This window comes from Passer montanus, unplaced genomic scaffold, assembly GCF_014805655.1.
Source record: "Passer montanus isolate IOZ18808 unplaced genomic scaffold, ASM1480565v1 scaffold59, whole genome shotgun sequence".
NCBI classification, from domain to species: domain Eukaryota; kingdom Metazoa; phylum Chordata; class Aves; order Passeriformes; family Passeridae; genus Passer; species Passer montanus.
Genome location: NW_024370926.1, coordinates 2,027,121 through 2,044,982, shown reverse-complemented (window position 1 = coordinate 2,044,982; position 17,862 = coordinate 2,027,121). Strand labels below are relative to the sequence as shown.

The 17,862-nt window shown below is 47.5% G+C and overlaps 1 protein-coding gene across 1 annotated transcript in view; it reads right to left on the bottom strand.

The window, feature by feature from the left end:
• WNT3A (Wnt family member 3A) overlaps positions 1 to 17,862 on the bottom strand; it is an 86,600-nt gene that overhangs the window by 26,999 nt on the left and 41,739 nt on the right. Inside the window, exon 2 of the mRNA XM_039726517.1 lies at positions 9,491 to 9,732. Coding sequence (XP_039582451.1) covers positions 9,491 to 9,732 — 242 coding nt within the window. The remainder of the gene's footprint in view (positions 1 to 9,490; positions 9,733 to 17,862) is intronic.

Here is a 17,862-nt window from a genome sequence, read left to right as displayed (position 1 = left end):
ACAGAGCACCACACACTGCAGGGCTTTGTGTCTTGGGGTCAGCCTCACATAACCCTCACTCCTTCACCCATCTCATGCTGTTTTCCAAAAAATGCCACTTCTGTGCAGCTCCTTTGCACAGGAAAACTCCCCACCTACATCAGGTGGAGCTCTCTGACCCCTTTGCATCTCCCAAGATTTTGGAGACCCCAAAACCTTCTTTCCTCCTTTGTCCTCACTGCTCAGACTCGAGTCAGCTGTGCCCTCATCGTTCCTAGGAGCACATCGTTCACCTGCACAACAGAAATCCAGAGTCACACCAACCCTCTCCTGGTGTGACTGATCCCTGAACAGAAATCCAGAGTCACACCAACCCTCTTGAGCCATTCCCTCTCCTGGTGTGACTGATCCCTTCCTCTCTCTTAACCCTGTGGATCTTCTCGGATGGGCAAGCCCTCACGTTGAAGGAGATGCTCCCAGAAAGGTTAGGCTGAGGAAACAAGGAGTGAGAGAGGCTGAACCATCCAAGCACAGGATTCCTCCTGCACCAGAGCTCAGCAGGGATTGTGTTAAGCAATATCCTGCTGGGAAACTCCTGCTCTGCAGGAGACACTGCCATGCAAGCCCCTCACAGGAAACACCAGGCAGGGCACCTTTATCCACCCTGGTTTTCCCTTATCTGCTCGAGGAAGGAGAGGAGAGAAATCTCTGCTGGTTAAACAAGAATCCAGCTGATGTCTCAGGGTTTAGCTTTCCTCTGTTCTAGGTTAGCCTGTACACAACCAGATGATCCCACAGCCCCTTCTGGCCTTAAAATCCCCTCCTCTATTCAGCACTGCCAGCTCCGAACGCATCTCCCGGGGAAGAAAAGCCACATTCCCAGGCTTGCATCCCTCTTTGTCAGGAGGGAATAGAAAACACATTTTTCACTCTTTTTGGCCCTTTGAGATGCAGCAAACACATTTATCTCCTCAACCAGCCAAACCCACCCAGGCACGGCGCTCTGCGGTTCCGGAGCCATCCCAAATCAGCCCCCAGCTCATCCCCCTTCCCCCCCAGCATCCGGGTGAAGGCGACCAAGCCTCTTCTGTCGCTGTTTCCCTGCTTGGCTCCCGTCCATGCGTGTGTGTGTGTGTGTGTTTGTGCCTCCCGTGGCGCGCCAAGGGCCCGTTTGGGGCCGGGATTCTCCCGGGACAAAGGGATGCTAATTCAGCTCCCTCTGCTGTTCCCTTTTGTCTAGGGCTAGCTCCCACGCTTGGACTTGGCACTCTCGGGATGCGGCAGAGGGAGCTCCTTGTTGCCACCAACCTGAGCCCGCTTTGGGGAATGTACCCAGCAGGGAGAGGGGAAGGGGGGGAAGGAAATAAATCCGTAATTCCGCGCAGCGCTCCCTGCCAGCGCGGCGCATTGTGAGCGCAGCCCGAGGCAGAAGGTTCCAGTGCCTCTTCCAGTGCCTCCCGCCGCCGGGAGAGACGCCACCGGTTCTGTAGCCACGGGCTGTCTTGTTGCTTGTCCCTTCCCTGATCCCCTGTCTAATGGTTAAGTAGCCAGGGGAAAAAAAAAAAAAAAAAAAGAAAAAGAAAAAAACCCCAAAAACAACAACAAAAAACCCACACAAACAAAAAAACCCCAAATAAACCCAAAAATACAATCCCCACAAAACTAAACAAAACTAAAAAAAAACCAAAACCCAAAAACCAAAAAAAATTACAAAAAATAAACAAACCCAAAAACTAAGCAAAAAAAACCCAAACAAAAACTCCCCAAACCCCACCAAAAATAATTAAATACAAAACAACAAAAAAAAAGAAAAAAAACCACCAAAACCCCCAAAATCCCCTACCAAAAAAAACCTCAAAACCCCAAAAAACCCCATCAAAAACAAAAAAAGAACCCCACACAAAACCCCAAACAAACAAAAAAACAAAAACAAAAAACCAAACCAAACCAGAAAGCCCCTGCACGTCAGGGTTGACAGATGAGTGGGAGGTGGAGGGAGCGCAGGGAGCAAACGGGATCAGCTCCTGGAATTGCTACCATTTCCTTTTCCCCATCACTCCTCTCAGGGTTTGCAGCCTGCACCGGGTGTTGGCTGTTTATTTCCAGCTGTTTCCAGCTGTTTATGTGGGCTGTCTCCTCTCCAGATGCACAGGAGCCAGATCTTTATCCCGGGCTCACTGTGCAGGTAGGGAGCTGATGAGGTCAGTGAAGGAACCCCAAAAACGCTTGAGCCCACGAAGCCGAGGGCACTGGGCATGGAGAGGCAGATGCAGCCAGGGGTGATGTTATCCACAGTCTCCTGGGTGCCATCCCTGCCCAGGCCTTGTCCTTGGACACCTCAGAAGTCACCAGAGGATGAAGTGGCCCCTCTGATGGTCCTACCTGGCTCCAGCAGCAAGAGAAGGAGCTCCTCACCACCTCAGTGCACTCCTTTTCCCAAAAGCTGAGGGATAACACCTTGGCACCTTTCCTCAGCATCTCTGTTTGCTGCCTTTGCAACCTGCAGCTCTTGCCAAGGCTCAGGGGGAGCTGAAAATCCCCCAGGACTCTGTGGGCTGCAGCCACAGCTTCTCCAGACCTCCCCAAAGTGCTTGTCCAGCGTGCTGCAGCTCCAGCACGCTGCCTGCACTGCGTTAGCTCCCCAAAACCCAGGTGAGGAATACTGCAGCCGGGAATTTGGGCTGGAATGGGCTCATCCCCTCACCTCACGCAGCAATCCCCACTCCAAGCTCAATTTCCACGGCCACTAAACCCAACTGGAGCTCCTGTCTCGAGGCCTGCCTTTCCCCCAGCAGCGCTGGCAGACCTCTGGCCCGCGGGATTTGTGCATCCTGCCGGCTGAGCAGAGCTTGCACAGTCACATTTCCAATCCTGATCCTTCCAGTTTCCTTCCCCATAGTTACAGGGCAGAGTTTGTAGATCTCCGTTGTTGATACCAGGGCAGCTGCCCAAATTGCCATTAGCGGGGAGGTAGACGGGGTGTGGCTGGAAATCAGATCCTCTTGGGAAGAGTTTCATGAGAGAGCAGAGAGTACCTCCTACATGTAACAAACCTCCTGGATGGATCAGTATCTTGTGGCTTTCTGCTCATGCCTTACTTTATTGCAGAAGTGGAGAAGGCTGATCCAGAGCAGGGAAAAGGAGGGGGGAGTCTCCAAACTCCGTTTGGCTCGGAGACAACTGAGATGCCAGAATGCCATCAGGAAAATATGATGAGATCTGCTAAATGGATTAATTTTAAATCATTATGAGATGTTGTTATGCCTTGAATAGCAAGGGACTGGCTGCGTTCAGTGGTCCAGGAGATCCTTTCCATGTGCCATGGGGTTCCATCACTAAAATGGCCTCTCCAGATGGGGCTGGATGTCAGGACTGCTTTCTAACAGGAGAAATGTGAGGGGTGGGAACAATCTGCCCCCAAAATGGGCCTCTAAGAAGCACCCATGGAAGTCTGAGGCTGTAGCCCTAGGCTCCCTCTATAGTCAATGGAGAGAAATAAACATCTTGCTATGATTCATGTTATCCTGAGATAGGTGTCTGAGATAGGTCAGATGAATTGCTCCCCAGAGATGCCGACTGCTCTCCACTGATTGCAAAGGGAGCCTGGGGTGACTCGCTCAGACTTTGACAGCTAACTCTGGGAGATGAGATCAGGCCCATCAGGGAGCCTGGGGAGCAATGCTGTTATGACACAGCAAGAAGAAAATACGGAGGAGACTTGTGACTCCAAGGGATTGTAACTGAATTTAAAAGTCTTGTTGCATTCTTGCCTGATCTGGGGGAAAAACTCACATGGATTTCACCAGACACGAGATGAGCTTCCTCATCCACAATGGTGAAGAGTCAGCCCTTGAACACAGCTTTGTTTGGGCTTTCCTGAGAGAAAGAACACATGGGGCTTATCCCCAAAATGTCTAGAGTCCAAAATAAACCAAACTTCACAAATGAGCCGAGCCCAAAATCAGCCTGGCAGCAAAGGTGACAGTGCCCAGCATTCCACAAGAAACTGGATGTGATTTGAATCCCACCTCTCTCAGGAGCTAGACAGATGCCTGCTCTGCCCTTCGTGTAGTCCCTGAGAGCAAGAGTCTTCTCATCCAGAGCCAGTCTCCCTGGATTCCCTCAGTGATTGATGGAGACGTGTAGAAACGTCAGGGTGTGAATAATTTAATCCGAACTGTCTGGAATACATCAGATGAATCATGCCCTGGAGGACCCCAGTAACAACTGGAACCACCTCGACCTGTCTCACTATCTGGCATCAAGAACTCAAAGTTTTGCTGACCCACTGCTCTTCTGCAGGCCCCTGTTTTAACTTTTTAGGAAGTTTGAGTAGCAAAGAAAATGGTCAGTGCTAGAAGAGAAGATAGAGGGGCTGGTTGTCACCACCAGAGTAGTGGAGGAGATTTGTAAAGAGGAGGCTGTCTATCTCTTGGTGATATGTCAAGGCAAAATGTCCTTTGGGAAGAGATGTTGCAGTCAAATTCAGATTTTGGGCTCATTCCAGAAGTCTCGAGGGGAAATTCTCCAGTCTGGATCATGCAAGAAGCCTGCTTGGATAATGACAGTCACGTCAGGCCATGAACAGGCATTGTGTGCTCTGCTGTGGGAAGGAATGAGGCTCTGGAGATCCAGGGATTTCAGATCCCTGCTGGTTACACGCTGCTAGTGCTGCCCCTCTCCACTGCCAGGGACCTTCAAAGGGGTTACTTGGGGTTACCTTCAGGTGTCACATCCTGAAGGACACTGCAGGACACTGTCATCTGCAGGAATGTGATGAGGGAGGACAATAGAAAATATTTAGGCTTTATGGTCATTCTGGGTAAGATGACAGGGAGATCCCATCCCACCTTGATTTGAAATGGAAGTGCTGGAAGGCCCTATCACCCCCCAATTTAACAGCAAAGCAATGCAGTGGTCTGAAATACTCCATATTTCATCCCATGCTCAGCCTGGTGGGTGCCCAAACAGCAGCTGCATCAGAAAGGAGACTCAGGGCTGCCCTCATCACCCTGCACAGCTCCTGAAAGGTGCCTGTGCTCAGCTGGGGCTGGGCTCTGTCTGCAGCAGCACTGACACAACCAGAGCACACAGCCTCCAGCTGCACCCAGGGAAATACAGGCTGGGTATCAGGAAAGTTTTTCACAGCAAGAGTGCTAAAGTTCTGGAATGGCTGCCCGGGGAGGTGGTGCAGTCCCCATCCCTGGGTGTGTTTAACAAAGCCTGGATGTGGCACTGGGTGCCAGGGTTGAGTTGAGCTGTTGGGGCTGGGTTGACTCAATGATCTTGAAGGTCTCTTCCAACCTGGCCATTCTGGGAATTCTGGGAATTCTGTGAATTCAGTGAAAGGACAGGGCTTTGCGGGACACAGACAGGATTAACCCCAGGGGACACGAGCAGAGGGTCACTCCACCACTGCTGTGACTCCCGACATTTGCCTCGGAGCGGGGTCAGTGGCCAGCCATTATTTCCGGAATGAATTTATGCCCCACGGGCCTTGGTCACCGTTAGGCTCTCATTTGTCCACTGGGGGATTTGATGTACATCCTCACAGGGCACATCCCAAGGGTGCAGAGCCACGGGACACCCCTGCCCTGGCTCCTTCCCACCCCCTCGTGCTCCCAGTGCACACAGAAAGGGCTTCCCAAGGCTGCACACGAGTGTTAAAGTCTAATAAACAAGCCCTGCCGGCCGGGGCTGAAAGAATCCGAGCCCTCTCCAACAAAGCATTTAATCCAGTTTGGCGTAACCTTTGACATTATTAGGGATCGCAGTGACCCTAATCCAATCAGATTGATTAACTAAAGCGGAGACCCCATAAGCAGACCCCCCTCTGGCCTCTGCTATTTAGTCCTGACCAAACAGTGGGAGAGACGTGCCGTATTTACACCACAATGGGTCGGCGCTGAGAACCTGTTTCATTACAGAGAGACTTAAACTCCCATTACTCCATCAATGTATCATTCTTCAATAGTTCATTAAAAGCTGCTCCTCCACAATAACTATTAACCATTTCTCAGCCCAGCTGGCAGGTTTAAAGCCCTGGCCAGTCTTTAGCAGAAGGAGGTGGGAGTGAGTGAAAGAAATAGATGGACAAGGGCTCCCTTTTTAAATTTAAACGAACAGCGGGCTTAAATAGTTGGAGGTAATTTACTTTTATTGAATGGGGGAGAGGAGAGAGAGGAAACTTTTATTTTGACTAAATTATGTGCCGAGGTCCTTTAAAGAGACAGGACCACGATAAGCTTTAATTGTATTACTTCTCTGGAGATTGGTTCATATTTCTGCCCAGAGGAGTTTCAAAGAGAGCTCACGCGGCACCGAGAGACTCTAAACTCACAGCTTAAGCATGAACAGCCTCTTCAGGCAACAAAAGCTAAAATAAAGGCAATAGGCACAATTCCCAATGCATGGCACTTCAGCTGGAGATGGAAAATGCCTGTCAGGTTGCACTGCTCACTTTCTGCTGTCAGTTATGGGGTTTCCTTTTCCTACATTCTCTAAAGCTTTATCCTGTGTCTTTATAGAGGCAACTCAAAAATCTTCCCTTCTCCGTGGTGAACTGAAAGGTGCAACAACTGCATTAAAAACTGCCAGGCCTCTCAGAGAAGTGGCTGAGCATGAGCTGTGGCTCAGTGGTCACTTCAGGTCATGTGGCCATTGCCATGGTTTTCTCCACTTCATAAAATACAGGTGGAGAAACAAATAACAGTATTTTCCCTTTCAATATTACAGGATTTTTCCTTTTGATTATTTTGTTGCAAAAATTCAAGTGGGAGGTTCTTTCTACTGTCCAGCAGTTGAGATTTGAGCTTCTGGCACACTAGAAATGAGTTGTAGTGTCTTTATATCAGAAACAACAAGCAGATTAAGTTCAGGTAGAGAGAAAGAGATCAGACTCAGTTCTTTCCCCATACAGGAATCCTGGTTTTTGCATTCCAAGTAGTCCAAACTGACCAAAACTCCCATTTCCTGGGGATTTGCAAGGAAGACCCAAGAGTGGCACCTGTCTGAATGTTTCTCCATGAAGCTGCACTCCTGCCCATACACTCCCAAGACCACAGAGGAGGAGAAAAACCCCGTCCCACAGCGCTGACCCTAAAGCTCATCTCGTTACACCCCTGCCATGGGCAGGGACACATTCCACAGGCAGGGACACCTTCCACCTTCCCAGGTTGCTCCAAGCCCATCCAACCTGGCCTTGGACACTGCCAGGGATAGAGAGTCCACACCTCTCTGGGTAATTGAATAGGGAAGTACTCAAATAGGGTGGGATGGGGGATTTCTGCCCTTCCTCTGCCCTGGGTGACATACAAAGAACAAGAGGGATTTAGGGTCAAGTGTTGTCTTCAACAGCAGGAGGTCAGGATCCCCTGGACGTCACCATTCCCTGGAAGCTGAGCTCATCAATGCCATTCCTGTTTAATGTGTGATTCACTCCAAAATCCCAGAGTTGTTAGGGTTGGAAGGGACCTTTGGAGATCAGGCCTGGCTAAAAAATATTATACATAAATATAGTCTTAGCTAAAACATGTGGGATCTTTTTCCATAAAAAAGGCTGATGGGGAAAAAGAGTCTGGTTTTAGATGAGATATCAGAACATGGCTCCTAACAGGACCAGAGTCTGGTGACAGTTTGGCACTGCTGAATCACAGCTCAAGCCTAGTCCTGAATGAGCAATGAGCTACCACGGCAGCAAGGGCAGCCAGACTGTGAGGCAGCCTCAGCGAGATTTGGGCCTGGAAAGGATTTCCTGAAGGCATTAAAATCGATCCTTTTCAGTGAAAGGAGTGCAGATAGTCCCCTGTGAGGCAAAGGAGAGATGCTTTAGGAGCTGCTGAGGGAGGATGGGGTGCACTGACTCCTGCAAGAGCTGCACTCACATCCTGGGTGATTTAAAATCCAAGCTGCAAAACAGATTTTTGCTTCCTTGCTTTCTCTCTCTCCTTTTCCCCTTCTCTCTTTCTGGGTAGGAGCTCAAGTATGTTCCTACCCTGGGGGATCTGCCGCACAAGAATGCGACTGAGCTGTTTTTTTTTCTCTCCCCCTCCTGCTGTAGGTGAAGCAAAACTGAAGGGTGGTTTGATTCTCCCTCAAGGAACAACATTCTTCAGTTATGAAATCGTCCCAGTCTCCTCTCCCTCCCCGAGCCTGGCTACGGAGAGCCTCCAGTGTGGAGCAGGGACAGACCCTTGGTGCCGGCACTGTGGGAGATAAGGGAATTTGGCAGATTGTGGGATTGGGGTTCCTCCGGTCAGCAGGGAGGTGAGGAGCAGTTTATCCACGAGGATAATTGCTACAGGAGATGTGGGGTGTAAAATCCCAGACTGTCTGGGAGAACATTGCCCAGAGAGGTCATGGACTCCCCATCCCTGGGAGTCCTCAAGGCCGGGTTGGATGGGGCTTGGAGCAACCTGGTCTGGGGGAAGAAAATGCCCAAATGTGTTCTGAGAAATGCAGCAGGGGGAAAAACTAAAAAATAAACCAGATGGGAAGCACTGCAGAACACACCCCAAGGTGGGAAAAGATCAATTACATACAATATGAAAATATTCCAGACGCTTCCTCTTTCATATGAGGGAAGGGAAAGGGAAAGGGAAAGGGAAAGGGAAGAAAGGAAAGGAAAGGAAAGGAAAGGAAAGGAAAGGAAAGGAAAGGAAAGGAAAGGAAAGGAAAGGAAAGGAAAGGAAAGGAAAGGAAAGGAAAGGAAAGGAAAGGAAAGGAAAGGAAAGGAAAGCCATTTTGTGGTAAAGGAAAGGTAAAACTTATCCCACACTTAGTGAGACCAACAGGAGCAAGCTGGATTTTAAAAGACACCCAACAAATTCAAAGAATGATAATGGAGTTCTCACAGGCTCTTACCAACTTATAAGGGAAAAGACCAGATACTTAAGCTTAGTTTAGGGCTTAAATCTCACGAGATTCAACAACCTAGGACAAAAAATTTCTAAGAGTTCCCACTTCTATCAAGGGGTGCGAAAACAGTTGCCTGAATTTGCACCCTGTCCTAATTTACTGTGTTCACAACCAAGGAAAGCAGCAGCATTAATTGATGGTGATTTCCCCAGGCCTTTGATCTTCATTGTATTTCATGATAGTATAAAAACTGCTGTTATCTGATAAGTCCAGTCCCTGGGAACCATTCCCAACAGCCCATCATTTCCCCTCTGCCATCCTCTAGAGAGCTGAAATCACAGCACGGGCTCAGAAAAGGAGCCAGGTCCAGCCTGAGCACTGCAAACACAGCAACCCCCTGTGCTCATTCCCAGGGGTGCAGGATCATGGGATAACTCATGCTGAAAGAGATTCAGGGAGGTCTCTAGCCCAACCTCCTGCTCCCAGCTGGAACTGAGATAACTCCACTCCTTTGTCCAGCTCAAGCCCTGTCTCTTGCAGGACATTTTACAGGATTTTTTTCAGAAGGGAACGAGTTCACAGGAGGTTTCTCAAGATCTCTGCTGCCACTCCACCACGGGCATTCATCCTCCCAAATCCGCAGCTCCTCACTCACCTTTATCCAGCACGGGCCCAAAGATGGCCAAGCTGTCGTTGACAGTGGTGCAGTTCCACCTTCTGCCTCGAAACTGGTGTTGGCATTCCTGGATGCCAATCTTTACACCTTCTGCCACGCTGGGCATGATCTCCACGTAGTTCCGACAGAAGCGCAGCTGCTTGGGCACCAGGCCCGGGATGCTCCCACAGAGGATGGGCTGAGTCCCCAGGGACGAGTACTGGTGACCAATGGCCAGCGACCTGGGCAAGAAAAACAGGGGAAAAGAGATGCTGTCAAGCTGGGTTTCACCTTTGTGCTTGGTTAAGAAGAATGCGGATAGAAAATATCAACATCTTTAGTTCCTCTGCATTCCTCCTCACCAGAAAACACCATTTTCATTGTTATCCTTCCCCAAAATATCAGTTCCATATAGGCCCACAAGGCAAAAAACTCTGCTTTTAATATCTTCCTTCCCTTCTCTTTATCTTCCCAAAGCTTTAATTCTTCGCTGTGAAATATTTCCTTCCTTCCTTCCTTCCTTCCTTCCTTCCTTCCTTCCTTCCTTCCTTCACGAGCACACCTGTACAAGATGTTTTATTGGAAATTTTGGCAGCTGAGTCACAAGCACTTTCAGAGCTTCCCAAAAGAATAACTCCAGCAGCTGAAGCCATCAAGCTCTGAGTCTTTGGAAAGGCAGCACCAAGAATTTGGGAAGGGGAGCAGCATCATTCTGTGGGGCTTTGGTTAAAGTGAGGGGAGTGAAATTAAAGCCAAAACCAACAACCAAAAACCAATCCCAATTAAACTTGAGTGTAAACTCAGTGCTCAGCCCAGTGGAAGTCTTGAAAGGAGTGTCCATGAACCTTTATGCTGGTGAAGCCTTGGAGACAAACAAGTCAGCTCTGCAGGGAGATCAGCAGATATGCAGCTAATTAGATAGATTTTTAAAGTGTTTTTTACTGATGCTTCTAATAATAACCTTGATTACTAAAACTGAAGGGATTTTTAGAGTATAATTTCCTTTTCTTCTAATTAAATCTCTTGATTGTCTTTTCTGCCCTGAATTAATGACAAAGGAACCTGCCTGGGCAGTGTGTATTTCTGTTTACATTCATTTTTTGTTGTGTGGTTTTCATTAGGGAACAGCCTGGTGTGTTTGAATTATCAACAGGGCTGTCAGGGAATAAAGCCTTCACTCTCTTTTGCTCTGACTTAAAAAATAACACAAGAATTCAATCGTTGCCAAAGTCCAGAAGAAAATTACCTTGACTTCAGCAGTTCTCTAGCTAGGATAAAAATTATTTTAAAATTATTTTGTTTTAAAGAGAAGGGTCCTTGCAGCCAATTAACTCCTTTCCTGGAGAGGACCTGGTCAAGAGGGGACAGAAGTGAGAAGAAGGTGACATTCACATGGTCAGGAGCCACATCTCAAGGGCTTTGCTAACTGCAGACTAAGCCTTACACATCCATCCTCTCCAAGCAAATAAGGACATCCATTTCTGGATCCCAAATGGCTCCAGCTAGGAGTTTAGAACCTGGATAATCAGCTCAGCCAAGAAGGTGCCCTCCAGTAAATGAACTTTAGATGGACAAGGTGGAAGGTGTGTGGAAAAGCAAAGAATTTCCAGCTGATTTCCTGAACTTAGATGCCTCTTTCCAGCTCTGCTGGACTTCTGGGAGATGATTAATCTCAACATTAGAGGACAATTCATCCTACCCCAGGGAGGGAGGCTGAGATGAATGGCATGAACTGCCCTCCAGAAGTGCCCCTTTTTCCCATCACATTAAAAGAGGGAAGGCAGCTCACCCTGACACGAAATTGTGTCACTGTCACCCACACTCCAACGCTTGCTGGGGTGTCTCCAGCTGATCTGCTGACCCCAGGAGATCAGAGAGAAGCAGACATCTCCAGACCAGGCTTCCCCTGCCCAGTTGAGGTGTGTGCTTTGGGCTGGGGTGAATCATGGCCTTGCCCCCAGAGGCTGTGCTGGCGAGACTCAAACCCCCACGGGTGGCTGGGGCATGTCTGCACCCTGGAAGTCTCCAGGTGAATCACACCATGATCCCTGACAACGAGGATGGATGAGTTCCTTGAAACTATCCCACCCAGGAAAGTTCAGCCCTGGGTTGAAGGCCACGCAGAGAGCTCAGCTGGAGGAAGGAGACAAGTTCCTGCAGGAACCCACAGGAGAAAACTGAGGAAAGGACCCATTAAACTAATTTTCCTTATCTCAGTGGCTAGATAGGGGGTTTTTTGAGCTTTAGATTAATTCAGGGTACACAGCTGGCAGAATGCCATCTGTGAAATGGAGCCTGTGCCAAGTGTACATTTTTGTTTCGCTGTTAATTATTATACAAAGCACTGGACCAAAATTTCTGGACTAAAGACACCTTCTAAAACATTGTTTCAGGCTTCAGAGGACTTGTTGAGTTGCCTCTGTCACCTTGTTGAGTTTTACAATGCCACATACCCAAATTTTAATCCTTTGAACTCCCACAAGATTGGGACTTAAGGGGTATTCCCAGCTTTAGGATTGGGAGGTAAGTGGTCCTGTCTCTGCAAACAATCTGGAGAGATTCCTTCATTGAAGTCTCCAGGGAACAACATTATTTACTTGTTCCTATTCATCCTCCAGCCACTGACTACAGGGAGTCCAAAATGTGGATATTTTCTGGTGTCTGAGGTTAACTTTGTGGGAACATCTGTAGAGTTTGTTTCCACATCAACTCCATTCACCAACATCCTTCCCAAAGCTTTCCAAAGTCCCTTACCCAGTTCCCAACAAAGATAAAGCATCCACTGAGTTACCATCAACCCATTGCAGGCTCCATCCACAATGTTGTGAAGCCAGAAGGATTTTCTGAGCTATATCAGTAGGACCCGATGAAGTTTAGGATTCCAACCTCATAAACTTTAATAATATGAACAGCCAAACTCAAGCCTATCTCTGGGTTGGTTTTTTTGGTGGTTACTAAGTGGTAAAATGAAAATACCAGTCAAAGAAGAGGAGTTTATAGGTTGGTGCCCTCAACTATTCGTTTCCTTTGCTGGGAAGATTATCTAAAAAAAAAAAACCAAAACATATAGAAATATCTCTAATTGCTTTTTCACACTGCTCCCTGCTCAGTACAGCAGGGAAACAGTCACACCTCACTTTGGTCTGCGTTACAGTCTGGAAAGTTTAATCTGCAAAAGACAATCTCCAGCAAGAGCCTTGTTCTCAAGGTGTCATCAGGCCCCGAGACGGTGCAACGCAAATTTGGCGTTTCATGGGGCACTGTGCAGTCACTGACTCTCAGCTGGAGGTGCAGGGTGGAATCTCAAAACATCTCCCTCAGTGATGTGGGAGATGTTTTGAGCAGTGGCTCTGCTGTTGAGCAGAGCTGAGCACCTTCCTCTCCTCCTCCTCCTCCTCCTTCTCCTGCTCCTCCTGCTCCTGGCTCACTCGCAGCTCCTGGAGTGTGATAACATCTCCCCGAGCACCCTCTTTTGGTTTCTACTTTGCTTCCAGGTGTAAACACTTTCTCTCTCTCTAAAGTCAATTTATCTTTAGGAGAACCCAGTTCTTTCAGCTCCCTGTCATTATTATTGATCATCAGGTGGGAACCTTATGAACCTTCCAACCTTCTCCTCCACCCAGAAAAAACCCAACAACAACCCAACAACCAAACCTTTAGAAAAGATTGGGAAAGTCTATAAAGATCAGAATCTCATTTCAGTGTTGCTCAACTCTCTCGTAGCTCCCATCATTCATTTTTTTCTCACTGTTTCCAATGATCAAACCTGGCATTTGCATTTTTCCACTCTCCTGAGTTCTCCTCCTAAACAATCTCCTTCATGTGGGTAATTTTGAAAATGTGGTGTAGAGAAATGGGCTGAGTGTCATCTACTGAGGTCTAACCAGGCATCACCTTCAAATTCCCTAAGCACCATCATTTCCTGGATGCACTGACCCCAACCTCTCCTTTTCCGTGGAGAATTCCTGAAGCTCTCAATTTTACAAACACACTCATGCCCAGAACAGGCTCTGCTCAAGTCTGAACCAAAGGAAAGGGTCAAAGAGTTCTTCCTTTCAAACCAATCAGGCTTTTCTTCCCATTAGCACAGGAGGAGCCATGAAAACACTGCTCTGTATGTCCACAGCCAAAGTTCTTAGCTTATCTTTAAGCCTTGCATGCCCTGAAGTGTTTAATTCAACATCCAGTGAGCATTTTTCTTTGCCAACACACCTAGAGAGCTCTTCATTTCCCTTATCTCAATCTATCTGCTCCTTCAGCAGAGCCGTTGTAAATAAGTACCTGGCCACCTTCTTAATAAATTACATGTACCCTCCCTCTTGGAATGGACACCCCAGCCAGGTTAGGAGGGAGAAATATGCAGGAAATACCTGCTTAGAGGTTTTTTCAGAAAAAGAGAAGGTTTCAGCTCTGGATGACCTCACTGTACAGCACCACTCTGCTGACTTTTCAAGGTCACCACCTTCTCAGCACGTCAAAAGTCCTTGACACATCAGGAGCAGCGTGTGGAGACTCCTACAGCTGCTTGCTTCTCCCTGGATTCTGTCATTCCTGAGCTTTGTTTTGCTATTCCTCCTGGAGAGGCTTTTTGAGAGCTTCCTCCAGAGACGTCCTTCTGGGGTCCCCGACACAGGGAAAATAACTTCATTTATTAATGCTGAACAGCAAGGCTGCAACTTGCCAAATGACCCAGGGTAAGGCCCTGAGGGCACTTAAATCCCACCAAATATTAAAAACTGAGCACCAGGAGTGACTTTGCCCCTTTTGTCTAGCTAGTCTTGGTGAAGAAGTCAAATTAAAGGATGTCCATCTGCTCATAACAGAGGGGATTTATGTTCTCTTGTAGATGACTTAAGTGCTTCTCCCTTTGTAGGGAACCCCCTAACAGCAAGGTGCCACCAAATCCTTTCCAAAATCCTCCTCCAAATCCTTTCTTATAATTCATCCAGGTTTCCAGAGGTTCAGCTCAGTTCCTGTTCCTTTCTAACTCACTTTGGCTGCCCCTCTGAGGTGCCACATCCCTTAGAAGAATCTCAGCCACATGATGAAATTTAGACAAATTGTGAAAAGTGGATTCTCTAAAAAGATGTTTTTTCACAATACATCTGTGGTGTTATGATCCTAAACCAGTGAAGGGCTGTCTCACATCTCCTGGCACCAGAGGGGCTCACAGGGAAGAAGGTGATGGGCAGCCCCCACTCCATCCTACAACATCCCAAATAGACCCTCCCTCATCTCTCACCATAACCCTTCAAGTTGACCTTCAAGCATGAAATCCATGTATCTAATGCTGCCTAAAACCATTTTTGGGTTGGTTTTTTTTGAGAAATGAGCAGCTGGAAGGCTGTGAAGGTTCCAAAAATGGGGGCTGCCATGCATGGCTAATGTCAAGAGGCTCCTGGGGCAGGGTCTGTAAATCAATTCCCAAAAACCCCACACAACACAGGGCTGCCACAAGACAGATGGAATGTGAAGTCCATCTAACAAAGACAACTGGGAGCTGGGAAGGATATCCCAGAGCCTGAGACCAGGAACAGGAGATGGAGGGGTTTTTTTGTGTCTTTTCTACTCTGGACACAGATGTGTTCATGAGACTCTTGGGTAGACACGTGGGGAGCACATGGACCTGCTGAAGCAAGCCCAAAGAACAGCTGCAAAGTTGATTTGAGGGATGGAACATGGTTCCTACAAGGAAAGGCTGAGAGAATTGCATTTGTTCAGCTTGGAAAAGAGAAGACTTTCAGATTGTCTTCACTGGGGCCTTCCTGGACCCACAAGAAGGATGGAGAGAGACAATTTACAAGAGTGGCACACAAGGGGGGATGGCTTCAAACTGAGAGAGGGCAGGGTTAGGTGGGATATTGAGAAGGAATTGTTCCCTGGGAGGGTGCTGAGGCCCTGGCACAGGTGCCCAGAGCAGTTGTGGCTGCCCCTGGATCCCTGGCAGTGCCCAAGGCCAGGCTGGACAGGGCTTGGAGCAGCCTGGGACAGTGGAAGGTGTCCCTGCCATGGCAGGGGTGGCACTGGATGGGCTTTAAGATTCCTCCAGCTAAGACCATTCGATGGTTTTATGATTCTATGGTTTGAAGCACCAGCCCAGAGGCCAGATGGGTGGACAGGCAGGAAAACTTGTAACTCTACATTCACTGAAAGGCCTTAATTTTTACAGAAAACAACAATATTCCAGCTTAAGCTTTGATTTTTTTCCTGTTTTACTATGAAAGCAAAACCTCAAGAAATTTTAGAATGAAAAGAAAAGAAGAGGAACTTGTCACACCCCGTTATTTTAAATGGAAAAGGAAATTATTCTGGTCACTAATGTCCTTCCTGCATCAAAGTGATTTCCTTCTGTGACATTAAAACTATCTCAAACCCAAGCAACTACAAAATGTGGACAATAACAAACATTTTAATTGTTTTAGTTGAAAACTTGGAAACCACCTTAACACAGATCAGCAAAATGATAGGTTTGGCTCTAGAAGACATGAATCAAGTAACTGATTCTGATGAAAGATATTTTTTCAGTTTGGGGGTTGTTTTTTGTTTTGCATGGACCAGTAACAATCAAGCTCAGGCCTAAGCAGTCTAATTACAGAAGTGTCCTACTTTAATTCAGAAATTATGAGTCTCTGCAACATTGATTGCTCTGGGGTCTTCAACATTTGGCTCTGGGCATCTTGCTATGAAGACTAAGACATTTCACAGAGGTTCACAAAAAGAAATCTAAACCTGTTAAACAGCACAAATTCACTGTACAGGTGTCTGTCCTTCCAGATTTTTTTTCTTCCAGCCTGGAAAAGAAAAAGGCTGCAACCTAATGGGTTAACTGTTCTTGCTGGATAATTCTTCATTCACCTCCAAGAACAGCACAAGGGCTATATTTAAATCCTTTTTTTTTCTCCTCTAACCCCGAAAATATGCACATAATTTTGTGGCCGAGTCCAGCCCTGCAAACACACAGAGGTTTGGAGGTGACTTCTCTCCCATAATAATTCCCTCGCCCTTGCCCTGTATTAATAACAGCCACGGCGATGGTGATGATGCAGCAGCATTGTGTTTCTGCAGCACCTTTCATCAGAGGCTCTCCGAGCGTGGGACTCACCTCACCCGACTTTGACCATTTAAAAGTTTGGAATCTTGGCCAAGCTCGACTCCGTGGAGCAAGATCAGCATCTCCAGAGGGCAGCTCGGCCCATCCTGGGAGAGATGCCTCAGATAGGTGGGCTGAATCACTGGAGATGCCCAGGAGGCAGCACTGGCCGTGGAAAAATGAGGAGCATAAACTGGACACCTTTTGTTTCCAAGCTAAAACTAGGAATTGGGAATTTCAGGCTTTTTTTTTTTTGGCAGAATCTCAGAAATCCTTGGAGAGCTGGAAGAGGAGGCCAAGGAAGGTCTTTGCTATCTCTAATGTGGAGCACGACAGATTATTTAGAGTGGTTTGAGGCTGGATTTGAAAAATAATAAGCTCAGTGGCAGCTTCAAGTGGGTGCTAAGAAAGCAAAATTCCCTGAGCTGAGGTTTGGCCGGGACAGCGAATTCCCACAGGAACTAAGGCACACCACAACACTCAGCACCTTCCACTCTGAGTGCAAGAGATGTTGCTTTGACTTTGTCTTCCCTTAGGATCTACAGAACAGAGGAGGAGAGAGAATACAAGTATTAACAACCCAGTTCCTTGGAAAAAAGTCTTTGGAACTCTTTAATTACCCAAGGCAATTAACTCCTTTGCTACACATGTCATCTGAAAAACAACCCAGGCAGCTGAATAATGGCCCCTCAAACCACGTTTTCAAGCCTGGATCCAGGTCCCAGTGACCCTGGTGATGCTTCCATTCCACATCCTGCATCTGGGGCTGCTCCCTGGAGGTCTCCCCGCTTGAGATCTGCCTCCATGCAGCTCCATTTACCTCCTAAAATGTGCCAGGATGGCAGTGCAGGGTTTTAGAGATGTATAAGCCTTAACATTTTAATCTGCCACCTACACTGCAGTTTATGAGCGCTGTAAATCTCGTGGTTATAATGAACTCATCTAATGATATTGCTGATGGATAAATTTACCTGGGACGAGGAACAACAGTTACTTGCAAATGAAAGGGGAGTAATTTAAAGTTTCATGTAAACACCTTTGCTGCCTTACTTCTGACTTCTCCCAGCCTAACCCCTCTCAGGGTTTCATGACAAATGGAAAGAATGTGTGTTTGTGAGGCAACCACTGGCTGGCCTGGAAAAGAACCTGCCTCCTTCTCCCCAGCACAATGCTTATATAACTTGGGCACTGGAATGAAGTTTTAGGTGAAAATAGCTCTAATTTTCTGGGTCAGGTGTGCTAAATTAGGGGAATGGAGGGAAGGGATAAAGCAACATATTAG